The 17,417-nt window shown below is 41.4% G+C and overlaps 2 protein-coding genes across 8 annotated transcripts in view; one reads left to right on the forward strand and one right to left on the reverse strand.

The window, feature by feature from the left end:
* On the forward strand, nt 1–12,635 carry LOC113125402 (protein O-GlcNAcase). The gene is made up of 17 exons (XM_026298825.2): nt 1–61; nt 2,074–2,125; nt 4,179–4,276; nt 4,465–4,595; nt 4,683–4,854; nt 4,945–5,043; nt 5,841–6,110; nt 7,288–7,374; nt 7,551–8,020; nt 8,167–8,341; nt 8,522–8,578; nt 8,877–8,962; nt 9,114–9,218; nt 9,449–9,540; nt 9,672–9,861; nt 10,990–11,149; nt 12,477–12,635. The coding sequence occupies exons 1-17, from the start codon at nt 22–24 to the stop codon at nt 12,611–12,613; spliced, it is 2,421 nt and encodes an 806-aa protein (XP_026154610.1). The 5' UTR covers nt 1–21; the 3' UTR covers nt 12,614–12,635.
* The window catches only part of LOC113125401 (urea transporter 2), a 19,812-nt gene continuing 13,077 nt past the window's right edge, over nt 10,683–17,417 (reverse strand). For 3 of the 7 annotated variants that reach the window (XM_026298823.1, XM_026298819.1, XM_026298817.1), the window contains 2 exons: nt 16,134–16,268; nt 14,862–15,387 (listed from right to left, as the gene is read on the reverse strand). In XM_026298823.1, the coding sequence (XP_026154608.1) occupies nt 15,146–15,387; nt 16,134–16,268 (377 nt within the window). In that variant the 3' untranslated portion in view covers nt 14,862–15,145. Of the gene's footprint in view, nt 15,388–16,133; nt 16,269–17,417 lie in introns of all 7 variants that reach the window. The other 4 variants (XM_026298822.2, XM_026298820.2, XM_026298821.2 and 1 more) reach the window with 3 other exon arrangements.

Consider the following 17,417-nt stretch of genomic DNA (forward strand, 5'->3'; position numbering starts at 1 on the left):
GGCAGCGGGGCTGAGGACAGGATGGAGGAGAAGAGGCAGTTTCTTTGTGGGGTGGTGGAAGGTAAGAGACTTAATAGCTGACCTCCTCATCACATCATGTGATGCTTGCTTACCTTGGGGAGATGATTTTGAACAGACCACCGTTTGACCTATATCTGTAACACCATAACGGGAGCGGTAAAATGTTTATGAACACTGACGTGAGTATAGGCTGTAAAGATCAGTGATCAGTCAGGCTGGAAGTGGAGCCCAAAGAGCAGGCGGTGAAAAGCTTTCAGCTGTGTCTGGATAAAAGGCTGAAGCCATGAGGGAGAAAATACTTTGGGTAATGGCTGCTGGTAATGAAAATAGTAATGGAGATGCTGATGATAATGAAACTAATGGTGAAGGAGAAAGAAAGATGCTCTGTGGGTGAAGATGGTAATGCTGACTGAAGAGATGAGGAGAATGGTGATGATAAGGACAATCATGATGAAGAAGAGGCAGCGCTGAAAATATGAGAATGACAAAGCAGCACACAATAATATGAAGGTGGTAACTGTGACATACCTGTCCCTTTACCATCCTCTCACCTGACAACCTCACACACACAGTATGAAGAAAGTGTTGTGCTATTGTGTTATAGTGTGTGGAAAAGTGGTTTGATGAGATGCAATGAAACAATATGAAGGATTTCTAATATGTTTCACAAGACAATATGATTCAGGGCTTACATTTTTCTCCTTTTATAGTTCACACCACACTGTGCTGAATGTTTAGCGTAAGGATGATTATGGGATCACCAGAGGAAAGGAAGACGGCTCATTAACGCTGAGCACTGTGTGAAGAGATCTACTAAAATATGTCTATCAGATAAAGTCGGTTTTATCGCTGCAACTAATATTTGTTCTTTTGTATTAAATGATTAACTCTGAAATTGCATGAAACCTTTATTTTTTGGCTTTGTCCAACTATATCTGTGAGATAAAATACAGAATATTGATTAATAAAATAGTTGCCAATTAAATATTCAAGCTGAATACTCATCATTAGCCTTGGTTTGCCCACTGTCTCAAATTTCCAGCTCTGTGAATCTTAGTAATTTGGAAAAGGTTTATTATTGAAATTCATATATCAGTGATTATGTAAACACACCACAACATGCAGCTGTACTTCAAACACACACAAAGATCTTACTGCTAATTCCTTGTGGACCCTCTGAAACCAGCATGTTTGTGAGTCCCATGTGGTGGTATCCAACAGAGTCAGAAACTGGGCCTGGATTAGTGGGGAGCACAGAGCAGCACACACACACACACACACACGCAGGTAGACATGTCGATGACATGCACATTAACATGCGCACTCCCCATGGGCATGCAGGAGAAAGCAGTCTGGATTGTTAGTGGATCCGATTCACCTCTCACTATGACCCACTTACTGTACACATAGTGCAGACATATACATAAACACACACAGACACACACCTATTCAGAAACACAAAGGAGGAAGAGGGACATTGGAGATGCTCTCATTTCTAAAAATAGAAGAAGTGATGGAGAGTGCAGCTGCAGATGAATTATGCTTCTGCCAAACACTGAGGGGATGTGACCGAGCGAGCACTGGAAGAGCTCACATTGTTTTATGTCCCGGTACCTACGTTTCAGCAGCTGGAGTGTCAGCTAATAGAGTCCAGTGCCTGTCATGGTCCAGTGTGTGGTTAACTGCAGAGCTGGAAGAAATAGTACTGACAACCATGAGATGTGCTATATGCTGTACCATGGTGCATATTCTGTGATCAATCGTTGGCAAATTAACTTTTGCAGCAAACTTATGACCATTTATCATGAAATCCAGTTTCTGCGTTACACAGTTGCTTTTACTTATTGCTCAATATATATCTAATATATCAAAAAATGACTCGGACAAACTATTAAGAAAATAAGAGTAAACAGATCAGTGTGTCACCTGCTGGGCCATGTAGAATAATCAATATTGTCTGTGTTTCATTATGTCAGTGATCAAGTATAAAGGTATGGTTTACAGACATGTGCTGTACTGTATACATCCATTTCACTTTTATTTTTCCTGCAGGTTTCTATGGGAGGCCATGGTCTATGGATCAGAGGAAAGTTCTCTTCCAATGGTAAGTCTTTCACCATTGTGTAATGAACCTGTGTCTTGGGTCCAGATGTCCATGCAGATGTCTCGTTAACCTCATCAGAGGGGGTGATGTGGTGTTGTTGATCTTTCCATAATTATTGTGAGCTCAGGAGCTACTAACCTGATGCCTGCGGGTTAAATCCAGTTGCTTGCCTCTATTTCATTGCCAGGCAGACCAAAGGAAATCACTGATGCAGAATGACTCCATATCAAAAGCCAGGCCCATCCTCAGTCCGAGGCTCAGCTGTGGATGACAGTAGGGGGAAAAGGAGTGGGCAGTTATAGCGGAGGCAGACAGACTGGCAATATTGTCCACTTGGCTACTTTGGCTTAAAAATAGCTTAATTACCATCAGCTGGGTTGCCTGACCTTCCCTCTAGCCTCTCACCGTGCCGTTCACATTTGTGGTTTTATGTAAAATGTCTCAATAGCTACTGGACGGACTACAGTGAACTTTGGTACACATATTTATGTCCAGGAACATGGAACAATATAGATTTGGTGCTGGACTCCTTTGCTAATGGGCTTCATAATACAGAAACAGAAATGCAGAAAAAAAACCACATAAATTCAATGTTGAAGAGACAATAATTCAGCATCATGGAAGCAGGTTCTTGTCACGAGCCAAGTCTCTCTGAATGGTAACTAAACAAAGGCAGCTCCTTGTTGAGACTGCAGACACAGTTTTCATTAACAGTTTCATCATCTCATAAAGTGAGAGAAGCTCTTTGAGCATCAAGCAGCTCACAGTGACTTCAGTGAACCACTGTACAAAAATGGTGTAGTCTAAAATATAAACCAAGAGATAATGGGAAACAGACATTGGTGCACTAATGAAGGATGTGGGAATCCCTTTTTATCTGCATGTCTATCACCTCGTGTGTATACCTGCTACATGTCAAGGAACCAATACATTATTAACGACACACTGTTCATACATGAGTGAAATTCCCCATTGAGAGTTGACATAATTTTGTGGTTCAGTTGCCAATGGCGACAGCCGTCTGCATCAGTGGAGACTAGTTATTCCCTATTGACTCTGCTTTCCACTGCTCTGAAATATACCGACCAAAACATTAGACTGCAATGCTTCTCTTGCTATACATGTTATGACTGTGTAACATGTGTAATAAAATCATACAATCTGTAGCTATCATTCAGTCACTATGTTCCTAAACCTACAGGGATTTTCAGATAATGCATGATTTATGATTTGTGTCTGTAGAAATGCAACAACACTTTTCTGAACAGGCCATCGCTGCTTGATGAAGAGACTATCAGGATGAATTCGATTTCCACATCTTTGTCAGTGTAGCAGCAGATGAGTGTGTGGGCTCCAGGTTTATATATAGATCAGCTTTTTCAGACTCAAGTGTGGGGTGCAGCCAAAATTCATACAATGAGCGTTACGTAAGCATGGCAGAGCAGGGCTGAGGATGGGTGTACAGTATGTGTGTGTGCGTGTTTGAGGGAGGTAGGTTGCAGCTTTGTGGAGGCAACTTTCGTACCATCTGTCCAGGAAATGAGGCAGAGTGAGTGAGAACACAGTCCACCTGCACAACTGACAAGACAAGAGCTGGTCCACGTCCAGAAAGCAAGATTAATGCTTTTTTATGCCTGTGTGTGCGTGTGTGTGTGTGTGTGTGTGAATGCTGATGCAGATATTGTTTCACTCCTAGTACTATGCTCTATTTATAATTCAGGAGGTTGTTTCCTGTAACTGAGGCGGGCATGGAGCCCCACGATCGATACAGTTTTCTTGCTGTCCTCTCTTCTTGTCCTCGCCCTATTCATCCACTCTTAGCTGTCTCTCTGCAATAAATGAAAAAAAAAAATTTTGTTACACATAGGAAGTTTCTCAAAAAGTCAAAATTGTAAAATGTTGTTACATTTTAACATCTACGTGAACGTTCTGATGTTTGATAACTCCTTTTCTCCCTCTTTCTAGCTTTATTTTCCACCTTGTTCCATATTTCCAGATTTAACGATAAAATCACCTGAAACTGTCCTCCTTTGTCCTCATCTTTGTCCACCAGGATGCAGCATTGGGGGCTGAACACCTACTTGTACGGCCCAAAAGATGACCTGAAACACAGACTGTTGTGGAGAGAAGTTTATTCTCCTGAAGAGGAAGGTAATAACATCCCATTCATCCATCTATTGATTTACTGTATCTAGGCAGTCAGTGCACATGTGCTACAAAACACACTTCCCACATACATACTTTCTTCTCTATTAGTTCAAATGATATTCGTTGTTTCTTTCTTGTTTTGCCCATTATGTCTCATTTTGTCTCATGGGTTTTTCCTCCCCTCCTCTCAGGTCAGTTGCGTACTCTCATAGTGGAGGCCCAGTCGAGAGGCCTGAGGTTTGTTTACGCCCTCTCTCCTGGTCAGGACATTGTCTTCTCTTCTTCCTGTGACCTGACACTACTCAAACGCAAGTTGAGACAGGTATAAAACATAGTAGGATAACAACTACTACTAAGATTAGCCTCTTCCATTTTTCTCTCATGCATCACCTTCTCTCTCTTTCCACAGGTTTCAGATTTGGGTTGCCAGGCGTTTGCCATTCTGTTTGATGACATCGATCACTCCATGTGTCAAGCCGACAGCGAGGCCTTCTCTTCATTCGCCCATGCTCAGGTTACAGTAACCAATGAGATCTATCGGTTCTTGGGGGAACCACCAGTCTTCCTCTTTTGCCCCACAGGTAGGACTGTGGATAGAAATGTCATTTAAGCTGTGTTATTTAACGCATTTCCATAAAACCTGGTGATGAAACATACCTGTCTCTCTGCAGAGTACTGTGGTTCTCTGTGTTCTCCCAGTGTATCCAAGTCTCCCTACCTGCAGACTGTTGGGGAGGACCTACTGCCCAGCATAACAGTTATATGGACAGGTGAGACACATACACACATTAGTATAATTATCAAACCTTTAGCTTAACTAAGAACAAATCAAACATTGAAACTATCTTCTGTATTACACTATGCCAGTATTCCAGCAGACATAAACCGGATTCTTTAAGCAGAGTATCCGTTTGTTAGATTCATTAGCTGACCTGCTATTTCTTGGCTGACAGCACTCACTCACTCACTCACTCACACACACACACACACACACACACAGTGTGCACAAATGCAAATAAGTGCAGGCACAAATCCACACACAACCTCCTCCACAGACCAAAAAAAATGATGTAGTGCACATCCACCCACATGCATATGGAAGTACAGTAGAAACACATGTATAAACATTATCACCGACTCCGTTAATTCATTCCTTTTATGGCTCTCATCTTTATTTCTTCATCTCTCAACTTTAAAAATAACAGAACAGTTCACGTCTTCATTGTTGCTCTCATTGTGCTGGAGTCATGGACATGTGGGGAAGGAAAACCCTCCTGAGCACACAGTGTATAAACTCCATACTCTGCTTACTGTCTTATTATTATTCAACTGTGAGCCCTATGTTGGTGCTGCCTTTGATTGTATAAATAAGGCTTCCAGCAGAACAATGACAGGTCATCCCTATTCAGTATAATAGGCATAGTCCCTACCATGAACCGCATCGTCAATTTACCTCATGTTTCATTCAGAGAAAACATTTTCAGTTTAGTTGTATCTAGTACTTAATGGATTTCAGATGTTAGTATCTACTGTATCTTCAATCTTTACCCTAATGTTCACCCCACAGGCAGTAAGGTCATCTCCAGAAAACTGTCTGTAGACTGCCTGGCTGAGGTGGAGTCTGTCCTCCAGCGCCCCCCGCTCATCTGGGACAACCTGCACGCTAATGACTATGACTCCAGGCGCCTCTTCCTGGGGCCCTTCAAGGGTCGGGACCCTCAACTAAAGAGCCATCTAAGAGGCCTGTTACTCAACCCTAACTGTGAGTTTGAGGCCAACTACATCCCACTGCATACGCTGGGGAGCTGGTACAGAGCTGGAAATGAAGACAGGAAAGGTAAGCAGATCGATTGAGGTAAGACGGAACTAGCAGTGTTTGAGGCGGGAAATGTCCTAAGTTAATAAGCTAACAATGGCTCTAACAGACCATTTAGCCTCACTGCTTCAGGAGAAATACTTCATAATTCAGGGTTGCTTGGCAACAAACACAATTTTAACCACCAGGCAGAAATTTTGTCTGATGTTACTTCATATATACATTTCCCTATAGAAATTAGCTTCATCTGTTGTGCTGAACAAAGTCACTCAATGAGCTTTCACAAAACAAATATTTCCATTGTTTTAAATCCAGAAGGGTAACTTTTTAATTGTGGAGCTGTAGTAGCCCTTGTTGATATTTGGTGCTTATATGTTACATTTAATTCACTGTGACAGTAAAATACATGAGAACATAAGCAGAAAAACACAAAGGTAACAAGGGAACAGGATGGAAACTAGAGACTGAGAGAACCATGAAGCGTGTGATGACTAAAACGGGTGGGGATGGGGGCTGAGGCAGTGATGGAGGAGCACAGTAATTGTGTGGTGGGATGAAAGAAGAAATGAAGAGAGAGGAAGGTCCCTCGGTGGAGAAGAAACAAGAGTGGAGCTGGAGGAGAAATAGGCTGTGAGGGAGGGGATGAGGGAAGAGATGAAGGAAAAGCTGAAGCCTGTGATGTGGATGGAAATGCAGGGGGAATTTTAATGATTACATGAGAGGTCGGGGGATCCAGAGTTGATGGTATTTGAAGTAATCATTTGTTGTGTATGAGCTTCACTGTATGTACATGTGTTTAGTGGAAGTACTTGCATATGTTCATATATATGTGTTTTTATATGTGCACAATTAACGCATTTATGTATTCACATTTATTGCCCTTGTGTGTTCTACCTTTTTGCATTTTCGAAGCACTCTGTAACTACAGTACAGTGCAAATCAGATTTGACCATAATAAATTTATAACAAATTATGGCAAACAACATGGTTTAGTTTAGACTTAGTCCTGTAAGGAGTAACTAGACTGGCAAACCCAAGGTGAATGAGAAGAGCATATGCATGGTATGTGTGCAAGTACTGTAGGTCTGTCACAGATGTTCACCTAGAATGAACAGAATGATTATTATGGACTGTGTACCTTATGAATATATTATTCCACATCTTTATATATAATAACACATTGTTGTCTACACCATAGATGAGGAGTGTGAGTACTCTCCTGATAGAGCTCTGGCCACAGCACTACGTGATTGGATGGAGGAACTCAACCAACCATTACAAGCAGGTATAAAATTATGACATATATGTAGATGTGTGTGGTGACATTATAAGGGATTCTAACTATTTGCTCAGTCACTTATATCCGAATAGACCACTGAAATCAATTTATATCCAAATCACATTGTTTTGTACACTGTTGACACAGTATTATATTGTTTTTTAAAACATAAATCACATCAGGGCGGCAGAGCACACGAGCAGATCAGCGTTCCTCTGCTCCAGCATCTCACGGCAAAACTCCTGACACACCCAGCTGCCCCTCTACATTCAGAGGCACCTCTGCAGTGGCCAAACTCCCTGTCTTCCCCCTCAACTCCAGCTCACCCCCACCGTCACCCACTAAAGTCAAGGTGGAGAGGGTGGAGGGGGAGAAGAAGAGGTCAATCCAGCCTAGTCAACCCAATCACCAACTCCCAGGATCAAGACCTGGAGCGCCTTCAGGTGGAAACCGTGGACAGAAGGCGCAGGGTCGTGGGCTCTGCGGTGGGAAAGGGCTGCTTAGTGAGTCCCAGGTGCAGCTGCTGGTTGGTCTTCACTATCTGCCCCATGAACATGGCCCATCTGCTCAGAAGCTGCTACAGGAGCTGACCTGGCTGAAAACAAACTGCCACCTGGTCAGTGCTAACAACAAGAAGGCACCACCCCAGAAGGTTAGTGTTTGTTCTGCGAGGATTTATCATGGTACTGCTGCTAATTATTACCTTAACCTCAAACATAAGTGGTCTATGTAAGAGCATGATACTCACCAACACACGTGTCCTTATGACTTGCTGTGTACATGCATGTATACCTGTAGGTTGACGAGTGGCATGGCCGGGCCTCCAGGTTCCTGTCTCTGTGTGAAGACATAGCACAGCTGCACTGCAGCGTGGTGGGCGGGGCCAACAGGGCTGTCCTCTATGACCTTTACCCTTATGTGTGGGACCTGAGGAACACAGCTCTGGTGGCGAAGGCCTTCATTTGCTGGCTGGGTGAGGACACAGAGAGATAGAAAAATACTGGAATACAGAGTAATTTAATGTATAATACTGTGTTGTTGCTATTGTCACACTGCAATATCTGTACTGTGTCACATTACTAGACATGAATAGTGTAAATGGTTCTATAATATATGTTGCCCTGTCATTGTAACGATCACTTGCCTCACTCAGATGGACGAGTGTTCAGTGACAGCTCCACCCTGGGCTCCTGGAGGAACTGTTTTCACTGTGAGTAGGCATGACCTTTGACCTCTTTGCCTCCCGCTCTATGCCTGAAACAACTACACATCTGGCCCCTGCTGCAAAACTTGCACTAGATCAGTGGATCAGCTTAGCAGATAATTGTTATGCTTCAAATCTTAAAACATAAAAGCTGAAAAAATGTTAATAATAAAAATAAAAATATTAATATTTACAGCAGATTTAATTAACTGAGCAACTATTTTGCAAAGTTCCTGGCATCTCATTGGCTCTAACCACGTGATGTCACTACGCTACACTGACATTTGGTTCCTGTCTGTGGTAGGGTGTGGGAAGACAACAGGGGCAGACCTACTGGGAGTGGAGTCAGAGCCATGGGTTTTCAAAGGGGGGGTGTCTGGAGAGGTGCAGGTAGGGTGTGTGTTTTGTCGTTTTCCATAGATTTGGTAAATCACTTCTCTTTGTTTATTGCGTACATGTGCACGCATATATTCTTCCACTTTTCATATTTTTTGACTTGCTTGCTCTGCATAAAGTCTGTGTGTTTCTCGTGTGTGTGTAGATGCTTCTCCCAGTGGGCAGCAGCAGTGAACTCTTCACTCATCCTCCTCCTCTTTTCCCTACCTCTCGTCTATACAACATCAGGCCATACCACAGCAAGGACAAGGTAGGAGAAATCACAACACCATGTCAACACCATGCCTACATTAGCTGCAGTTTTCTAGTGTACTTTCTTTGTCAACCATGTCATTTACCTCTGGAAGAAAACCAGGAAAGAAGAGCATCCTAGGGCATGGAGACATTCTGACTTAGAGATAGAAAATCATGGAAAAAAGTGATATAAAAACTGATATTTATTTTTTCCTAATGAAAATTTCATTTTGTGTGTGTGTGTAGGTGGAGTTGTATCGGATGGTTCGCCAACTTCACCTCAGGACTCAGGGTGGCCAAGAGTCCAGTGCGGCTCACCCAGATGTCATCGGAGACAGGTGTGTGTTTGAGGAAAATCAAGAGGGCAAACAGTAATCTCCATCTGAAATTATTCCTGCTATGGAAGTGCATCATATTAGAAGACTAAATTCACATATTTCTAATCAGTCATATCGTTTCATTTCCCTAGATGTCTCGGACCGTGCCTGGCATTATGCCCCGAGTACTGCTTCATCCTGGAGGATGAGCTGGGTGTGTGTGGGTGTGTGTTGGGTATCCTGGATGTGCGTTCTTTTGCCAAGCGGTGCCAGGCCAGCTGGATGCCTGCTATGAGGGACAAATATCCATCAAAAGGCAGCAATACACACCCCAACACACAGGTAAATGTTACTTACTGTACATGTTACAGACACATGCACATGACACACAGGTAAAATTAAGCACACATATGTTTAGAGATATCAGTACCTGCAGTCACACCACCTGGGTCCATCTGTGGCGGATTAATAGCCCACTGGGAGGTAGACAGCACACAGGTAAACAATGCTAATGACCCACACACACATTTTTTAACTAATATATGAGTTATGATGATTTAGTGCAGGCATTATTGTAAGATGTAGTCACAATGGCTTTCTGTGATTAGTTCATATAATTAATAGATCATCATCAATAAGCCACAAAATTAGTGATACTCCATATTCAGCCAAGCACCACTCTTATGGAGTTGCTTTAGCCCATCATGACAAACAGTTCAGTGAACCGAGGCAAAGAGCCAAACAGAACCGGTGGTGAGTAACAGAAACAGTCAGTCCCTGACATCTGTGCAGCATTTATCGGCCCACTCTGTGCGTCACGGTGCACACACTGACAGCCCCACTATGGATGACTATTGTTCACACTGCAGCCACAGGTGTACAGCTGACGGATTTACTTTTTATCAAAGATGGCCAAGCAGGGTTGGGTTTGTCTTTCTGTTAGGAGCATTATTTAAAGTAATCAGTGACTGCTCGAAGTATTTTCTTACAAATACATATTGCTGACTGTATATGACTTAAAAATCTCACTGCTAGCAATTTCTATTCCAGGAAAAACTGCTTACCAGCTTCTCAGACAGGACATCAGTAATTATCAGTAATTACAGAGGCTGTGTCTACAAAATAAAAGCTGCTGATACAGCAGACTCTGTTGGTGTTTCAAAGCATTAAATATATGCTCAATGTAAGAGATATGTATATATGATAGTGCTTAGTCTTGATACTTCCAGTTTAAATGCAACTGTTAAGATTTGGTTGCTGGATAACTTGAAAGAAACCTGGTCTAATGAGTGAGAGACGCTGTCACTTGAATATGGCTCATTAGTGGCATCTAGCGGCGGCTGCAAGAAACTACAACAGAGGGCTATGCATAGTCTTCTCCAATCATTGATTTGATAAGGACAAAGTTAACTTATCTTCATCAGCCATACATTGTCAGATTGTTCCAGTGACCTTTGCTGTCCTGTGTAGGACTTGATCCAACTGATGGAGGAGGACCAGGGAGAGTACCCAGACTCCCTGCTCTATCACTTCCCCTCACAGTTGCGGCTGGACGCCCTGCCTGAACTGGTGGACATCAGCGTCAGCCGCACCCTGCTCACCGCCCTCCTCACCGCACTCAAAGCCAACGGTATGGGCACAGGGCAGTGTGTGACCTTTTTGTGTAAAAATGAGAAAATTACTTAACCCTCTACTGCACACATTTTGATGGTACATGCTGAAAATGATTCAACATCTTTTACTGATTCATTTTGGGCCATTTTATTGCTAAAACAAATTTTTTATGTTTCAGACCCCCCCACTCCAAGATATTTTTTCATTGCCTAGGGCAACATTGTGCAACAATAGTACAGAACAACAGAGAAAATTATTAATTTGTAGATTATAAGACAACTATTACAGAGCAATAAAAACATCAGAAAATCTTTCAAAAATGTCAACAAATTATGAAAGAATTGAAAATCATGCAGACATCCATTATTATACTTGCTTATTCCTAATTAGGGTCCCAGGGATCTGTTGGAGTACTAATAATGTTGCATTTAAAGCTAGTTTTGTGCACAAATACAGGAAATAATATATGATTACATTCAAACACACTCACCAAAGTGTCCCTCAAGAAGTACCCCTTATCGTTTATGATCATGCAAAATAAAAAACAGTTCATAAAACCTGACAAAAACCCTCTCTACAACATCATACACAGACATGTACTTTTTATTTACAGTTTCTGTCATTTCCAATATGATTACTAGGGCTAATATTTTTACCTTCTTCTCACACCATGTGCTCTCCTGTGACCATTTGTCAGAAAAGCATGTCCTGCCTTCAAATAATGCTTGATAGTGACTTCCACATATTATTGGACTAAAATTTGATACTTTTTAACAAACTGTGATTGGTTGGCATCATTTAAGTTCACATGCACTGGGCATGGGGCTTAAAAAAAACTTTGTTGCCCTGCTGTAGAGGGTTAAAGTACCATCTATCTGCCTCTTTGAAAAAAATGAATGCAATATTAAAACATGCTTGGAAATTATTTATATACCTCTTTACCAAATGTGCATGCTATTTGAAGGATTCTTTTTCTCTCAGTGCTCACTGTCTCAAGACTAAAAAAAGAAGGTGCAGACGGCGAGAGAACAGAAAAATATGGAGGTTGAAACAATGTGATACCCCCTAACATACAGTTGTTGTAGATACTTTCAAACCATTAAATTCAGGAGTTCTAAAACATTTATTTAGTTGCCTGCAGGGTAGTTGATACTAAACCTGAATGTCTGCAGATGTTAAATTATTCTTGACAAGCTACCCCAGACTCTGCTGCATCATTTATTGGCTTGATATGAACTGCTTGCTTTAGTCTCCATTCGTATACAGTTCCAGAGCACAGTCCTCTCTTAACTATATAAAAATCATTTCTGTGACCCTCTTTATGTGTGTGTGTGTGTGTATAGGTTCTCAGGGTGTGTTCTGCGAGGTACAGCCAACAGACCGTCAGAGGCTGGAGTTCTTGACAAAACTGGGCTTCCTGGAGATCCTCAGAGGAGAAGCCAGGAGCAGAGAGGGAGTGGTGCTAGGGAGGCTGCTCTAAAAGAAAACACACACACACACACACGTGCACACACACACAGATTGTAAAGACAGAAGATACACAAAAGCACTTATATATATAGAAAGATGTTAGAATCATGGTATGGACTATATGTGTACTGAAAGCTCAGCTTTGCAAAGAAGCAGGATCTGTATTTTCTCCCTCGGAGAGGAAATCTTTCTTAGAGGACAATCCTAGATTCCTTTGAGTCTGTGTGGCAGTAATGGGGTTGAATCCCAAGATTTCTGGGGAATTTACAAAATATAAAATAAGCTTTGAATTTAAACCTTCTGCAGAGCTGTGCTAATCTTTGTCAGATTCTACCCGTCTGAGGATTATAAGCTTTAGTCAAGTTTCAAGGAAGTCAACAGCAGTGTAGGTTGAGATGGGAGCAGAGTGCTAGATCACAGCAGCAACAAACGTGTCCTTTCTAACAACCGATAACATGACTTCCTGTATGTGAAAGGGTACAACAGTCATTTTGCAAGGAAGCAAATAAGCATCATTCCCAAAAATGCCAAGCTCTTACAGTACGATGGCACTGTAAGGTAATCTGCTGTACCCAACAACAGGTGATCTTGTGCTCTGCTCCCTCTGTTTAGTTCATAAATGAGATTTTTTTTTTTCTTTAAATTTAGGATGTGGTTTTCTAGCTCCTGTCCTGTTGGTTAAATCGACTCTGCTAAGAGCAGACCAAGCCCAGACATGGCATCACTGTTTACACTTAGTTTAGATGAATGTTTATATGCATGAAGAACAAAACATCGTGTGGCTGTTCGCAGGGGTAGGATTACATAATCGACACTGACACGAACATAAGTATCATTTCAACAGAATGGACTAACATGACCACATTAATGGAGGAACTTTTTTAGGGCTTTTCTTAGCTGTCATGGAGAAACCAAAATGACAAAATACAATGCATGCATGTTCAAATTCATCAGAGCATTCATTAAAAACAAAAGGACAAAAAAAATAGAACTGTGCATGTAAAACAATCACACATGAGATACATGAAACGCACACACACCCATCTGAAGTTTACACTTGGTTCAATTGGACATACTGTAATACTGAATACCTCTCCCTCATTTAACTTCATTTACCAAGCTGTCAGATACTGTAAACATTACAATGTGTATGTAAGGTGTATGTGTGTGTACTGTGTATGAGGTGTAGGAAGGTGTGTGTGCCAAATAGACATTCTGCCTTTATTCTGACCCACGGTAAACATACAGACAGACACACACACACACACACACAAACACACACACACACACACACACACACACACAGTGACACTAATAGAAGCACAACAGCACTCACAATCAAACCTTCAACTGAAAGTACGTAGAACTATGAATGTTCATCTTTTTGTAATTCAGCTTAAAAACACTAGTACTGTTGGTGTAAGTATTTCTATTTGTACGTTTTTCTTCTTTTTTATTATTATGCTTGATAATCACAGACTGAAAGGCACTTTTGTATGTTTCTTCTTGTTACCAACGTCCACACCATTGTCTGTGAGGTACTTCATGACATAAGATTCCCAGAGCACCGAGATAGAAATGCATGATGTAAAGAAAATTTCAGAAAAGATGCCACTGTTTGTTGGAAAAAGTTGTCACTTCCCCAGTTTGTGCTCAAATTTAAATATGTAGGTGTGAATGTAGGCATGTGTGTGTTTGGGAATAGGGACGGTCATTGAGAATATATAAACAAACACAGAAAACAAGAAGCAAAAAAATAAAAAGTAATTAATAAATCACCAAAAATACAATGACTTCCATTTTCAGAGAACCTTTGACAACAACTACAACAATAATAATAATATTAATGGGCCTAATTGCCTTCAAACTTCAGGCCTGAGCAGCTGACCACTCTGCCTGTCGTGAGTGTATTCATTGTCTCACCATTTGCCTGCATGGAGGTACATGTACAATTGTACAATTTGTTTTTACAATAATTTGCAGTGGTGTACTATGTACAGTAGTATGTCTATGCAGGGTAATGAACGGGTTAAAATATCTGTAGTAGAGTAAAATCTGTGTTTTTATTGATAACAGTAAAATTGACATTTTAACAAGAAATAATTCTAATGAATTGCTGATTTCATGCCAATTAAAAGATGCTTTGTTTCCCTTTAACTTGGCTGTTTTTATTTCTATATAAAATAGTAGGTGACCTGGTATTAGACATCAGTGCTCTCCCTCTCCACGGTGTTCCCAGCCTCCCATTGGCTGCGAGATCGCAGGTTGTGTTCAGGGGCCATAACTTGACCAGTAGGGATGCGGTATGCTGCTAAATTGCCGGTCAGCAGCAACAGAAATGTGGTTGTCAGAGTAGCCGCCCAACTGCATGCTGGGAGACCCAGCTTGGTTAAGAAAGAAAAAGACAGACTTGTATGAATCTCTACCCAAAGATGATTTCATTGGAAGGTCAGAAATTTTCAACCCACAAAGCCAAACAGCAGGACTGCAACCAAACCTAAAGTCTATTAATCCCCTATTCCTTAAACCTGCTATAAATAAGTCAAAATGTTATTAGATAAGACACAAACAACATTATAGTTCGACTTTTGCTGCTGATGTTTTGTTGAATGTGTTGTTTAAGGTTAAGTAACTGATGCATATTTTTGGTTTGGTTACATGTACAGGGGAAAATGTCTATCTGTACTGTTTGTTGCAGCTTCATGCACACATGGCTTGAGGTGTGTATACTTACAGTTCCCAGCAGATTGCTCAGAGCAATGTTAGCATATGCTGAGAAGAAGGCTGCAGGCAGAGGAGAAGAGACTCAGGCTTAATATTTCCTCCATGCTCATTATGCATCATTCCTCCGCTGCTGACGTACATGCAGTGGCAAGAACACTGGTTGGCTGCAGTCGGTCCTCATAGAAAACACACTAAAAGCCCCAATTAAGAGCACTTGTCCTAATGTGAGAAGATTTGCTTCCTGCCAAATTGGTCAGCACTAATGTCCATGCTGCTCCAGCTGCAATTTCAGACGGGCCGTGTGTTTGTGTCAATTCTTTCTTATGACGAGTGAAAGCAAAGGCAGATGGAGGCACGAATTCCCATTTTGAATAGATCAAATAAATCAAGCTTTAACCTGACAAAATTACAGAATTATTAGTTTCTTTTCCTAAATTATAGTCATTCAGCACAGACAACTGGTAAAAGGATGTGAGGAAAATGGGTTTATATACAGTAAGTATAGAGATACAAATAAGGATGTAGAGTTAAAGGAGGAGGATGAATGAGCTAATATGTTGAATTTACCATAGCTGACTGAGCTGATCTTTTACTGAGAGGAGCAGTGATACACAAAGTATCACTCAAAGGGCTCAGAAATGTTCCCAGGGTGCACGTAGATAAATCTAAATGATTACCAACAGCAGCACTTTTCACCCTATTTAAATGATGTGGTAAAGCATTACAGTGTCTGTTAGATAAACACAGTCATTATGCACCATGAACAAATGAGTTGTGTGTGTGTTTGTTGTGTGCGTTTGTGTCACCGCTGACAATGGAAAAGAGGTGGGTCTTCCAGCTGAAGGTGAAAAAGATTCCTCCTACTGCCATGCAGGCCAGAGCTCCATTAAACCCAGACAGACCTGAGTACAGAGAATCATGACGCACAGCTACGGATAAACCTGCCACACACACACATACACACACACACACACCAACCAATGAGTCATTACTGGGAAGCACATCAATATACACACAGATCATAATCACGTGATATTCAATCTGCAGTACCAGAATTTACCATTGGGTGGTGCAAGACACATACAAATCATTGCAATATTTATTTTGCATGTAAACTAATGAAGACATTTTTACATTTACTTTTTCCATTCCCATCATGCTTATATACAGGTATATTTGGTCCAGTTTGCAGGATTTTGTTAATACCTACTCAGAGCCTCACAATTAATACACATCTAACAATAGCAATGACCTATTTCTGTGGTGTCATGGGTAATAATTTTTACAGGATATGAAGCAGCACTAGGGAAACCGTTGCTAATTTATCTGCTTTGTGTCATGTATCTAGGAATTCTCCAGGTTGGATCAGACTCCCTGTGTTCAGACAGATGTCATGAAAATATGGTGAGCAGGGCTGGGCCAAGGAGAACTGTTGACAAAGATCATGCCCGTCCCTGCTGAGCCGGAGTTGCACTAAGACAAATGGTATTACAATCTAGTCTTTTACTGTAAGGAGACCATATGAGAGGAAAAGAGAATCTCTCAAGAGACTTCACACCTTTGATAACAGTATAGAGTCTTTGTTATAACATGTCTTCTAATTTTTTCTCCATCTTCACATATCTCAGTGATGATTTTGCAGAACACTAATGCTGTAGGTGGATAAACACCAGATCAGGGTCTCACCTCTGACCCACATCCATACTAATCAAACACCACACTGTGAATGCTGAAGCTGCCCTATAAGCAGACTGCATTGAGCACAAGGTGACTGAGATAAATTCCAGTAAGGCCAGAGGCCGGAGCTTTTCTCTGCTGGCATTCAGCAGCTGCACTGTGTCTTTCAACCCAAACCTAAAGGAGAATAACAATAAATTCACAATGACATCAGGAACAGTGGGGTTACTGAGTTTGGCTGCAAAGGCCAAGACGCTTCATTTTGAATCAGCAGGCACAGTGCTTAACATTTCTCTGAAATATTTAACATTTATAAATGATGTTAAGTCAGTCCTGCATTCTGTTGAGTGACAGGTTGTTGTAATATAACCTTTGTTACGAGGGAATAAAAGTCCACTGTTATGTGCCCTCGG

This window comes from Mastacembelus armatus, chromosome 18 (assembly GCF_900324485.2).
Source record: "Mastacembelus armatus chromosome 18, fMasArm1.2, whole genome shotgun sequence".
NCBI lineage: Eukaryota > Metazoa > Chordata > Actinopteri > Synbranchiformes > Mastacembelidae > Mastacembelus > Mastacembelus armatus.

Coding starts and splice junctions, on each gene's coding strand:
- LOC113125402 (XM_026298825.2), top strand. CDS start 22: ATGGAGGAGAAGAGGCAGTTTCTTTGTGGGGTGGTGGAAG. Junction 6,111..7,287: donor TGGAAATGAAGACAGGAAAG/GTAAGCAGATCG, acceptor TCTACACCATAG/ATGAGGAGTGTGAGTACTCT. Junction 8,342..8,521: donor GGCCTTCATTTGCTGGCTGG/GTGAGGACACAG, acceptor TGCCTCACTCAG/ATGGACGAGTGTTCAGTGAC.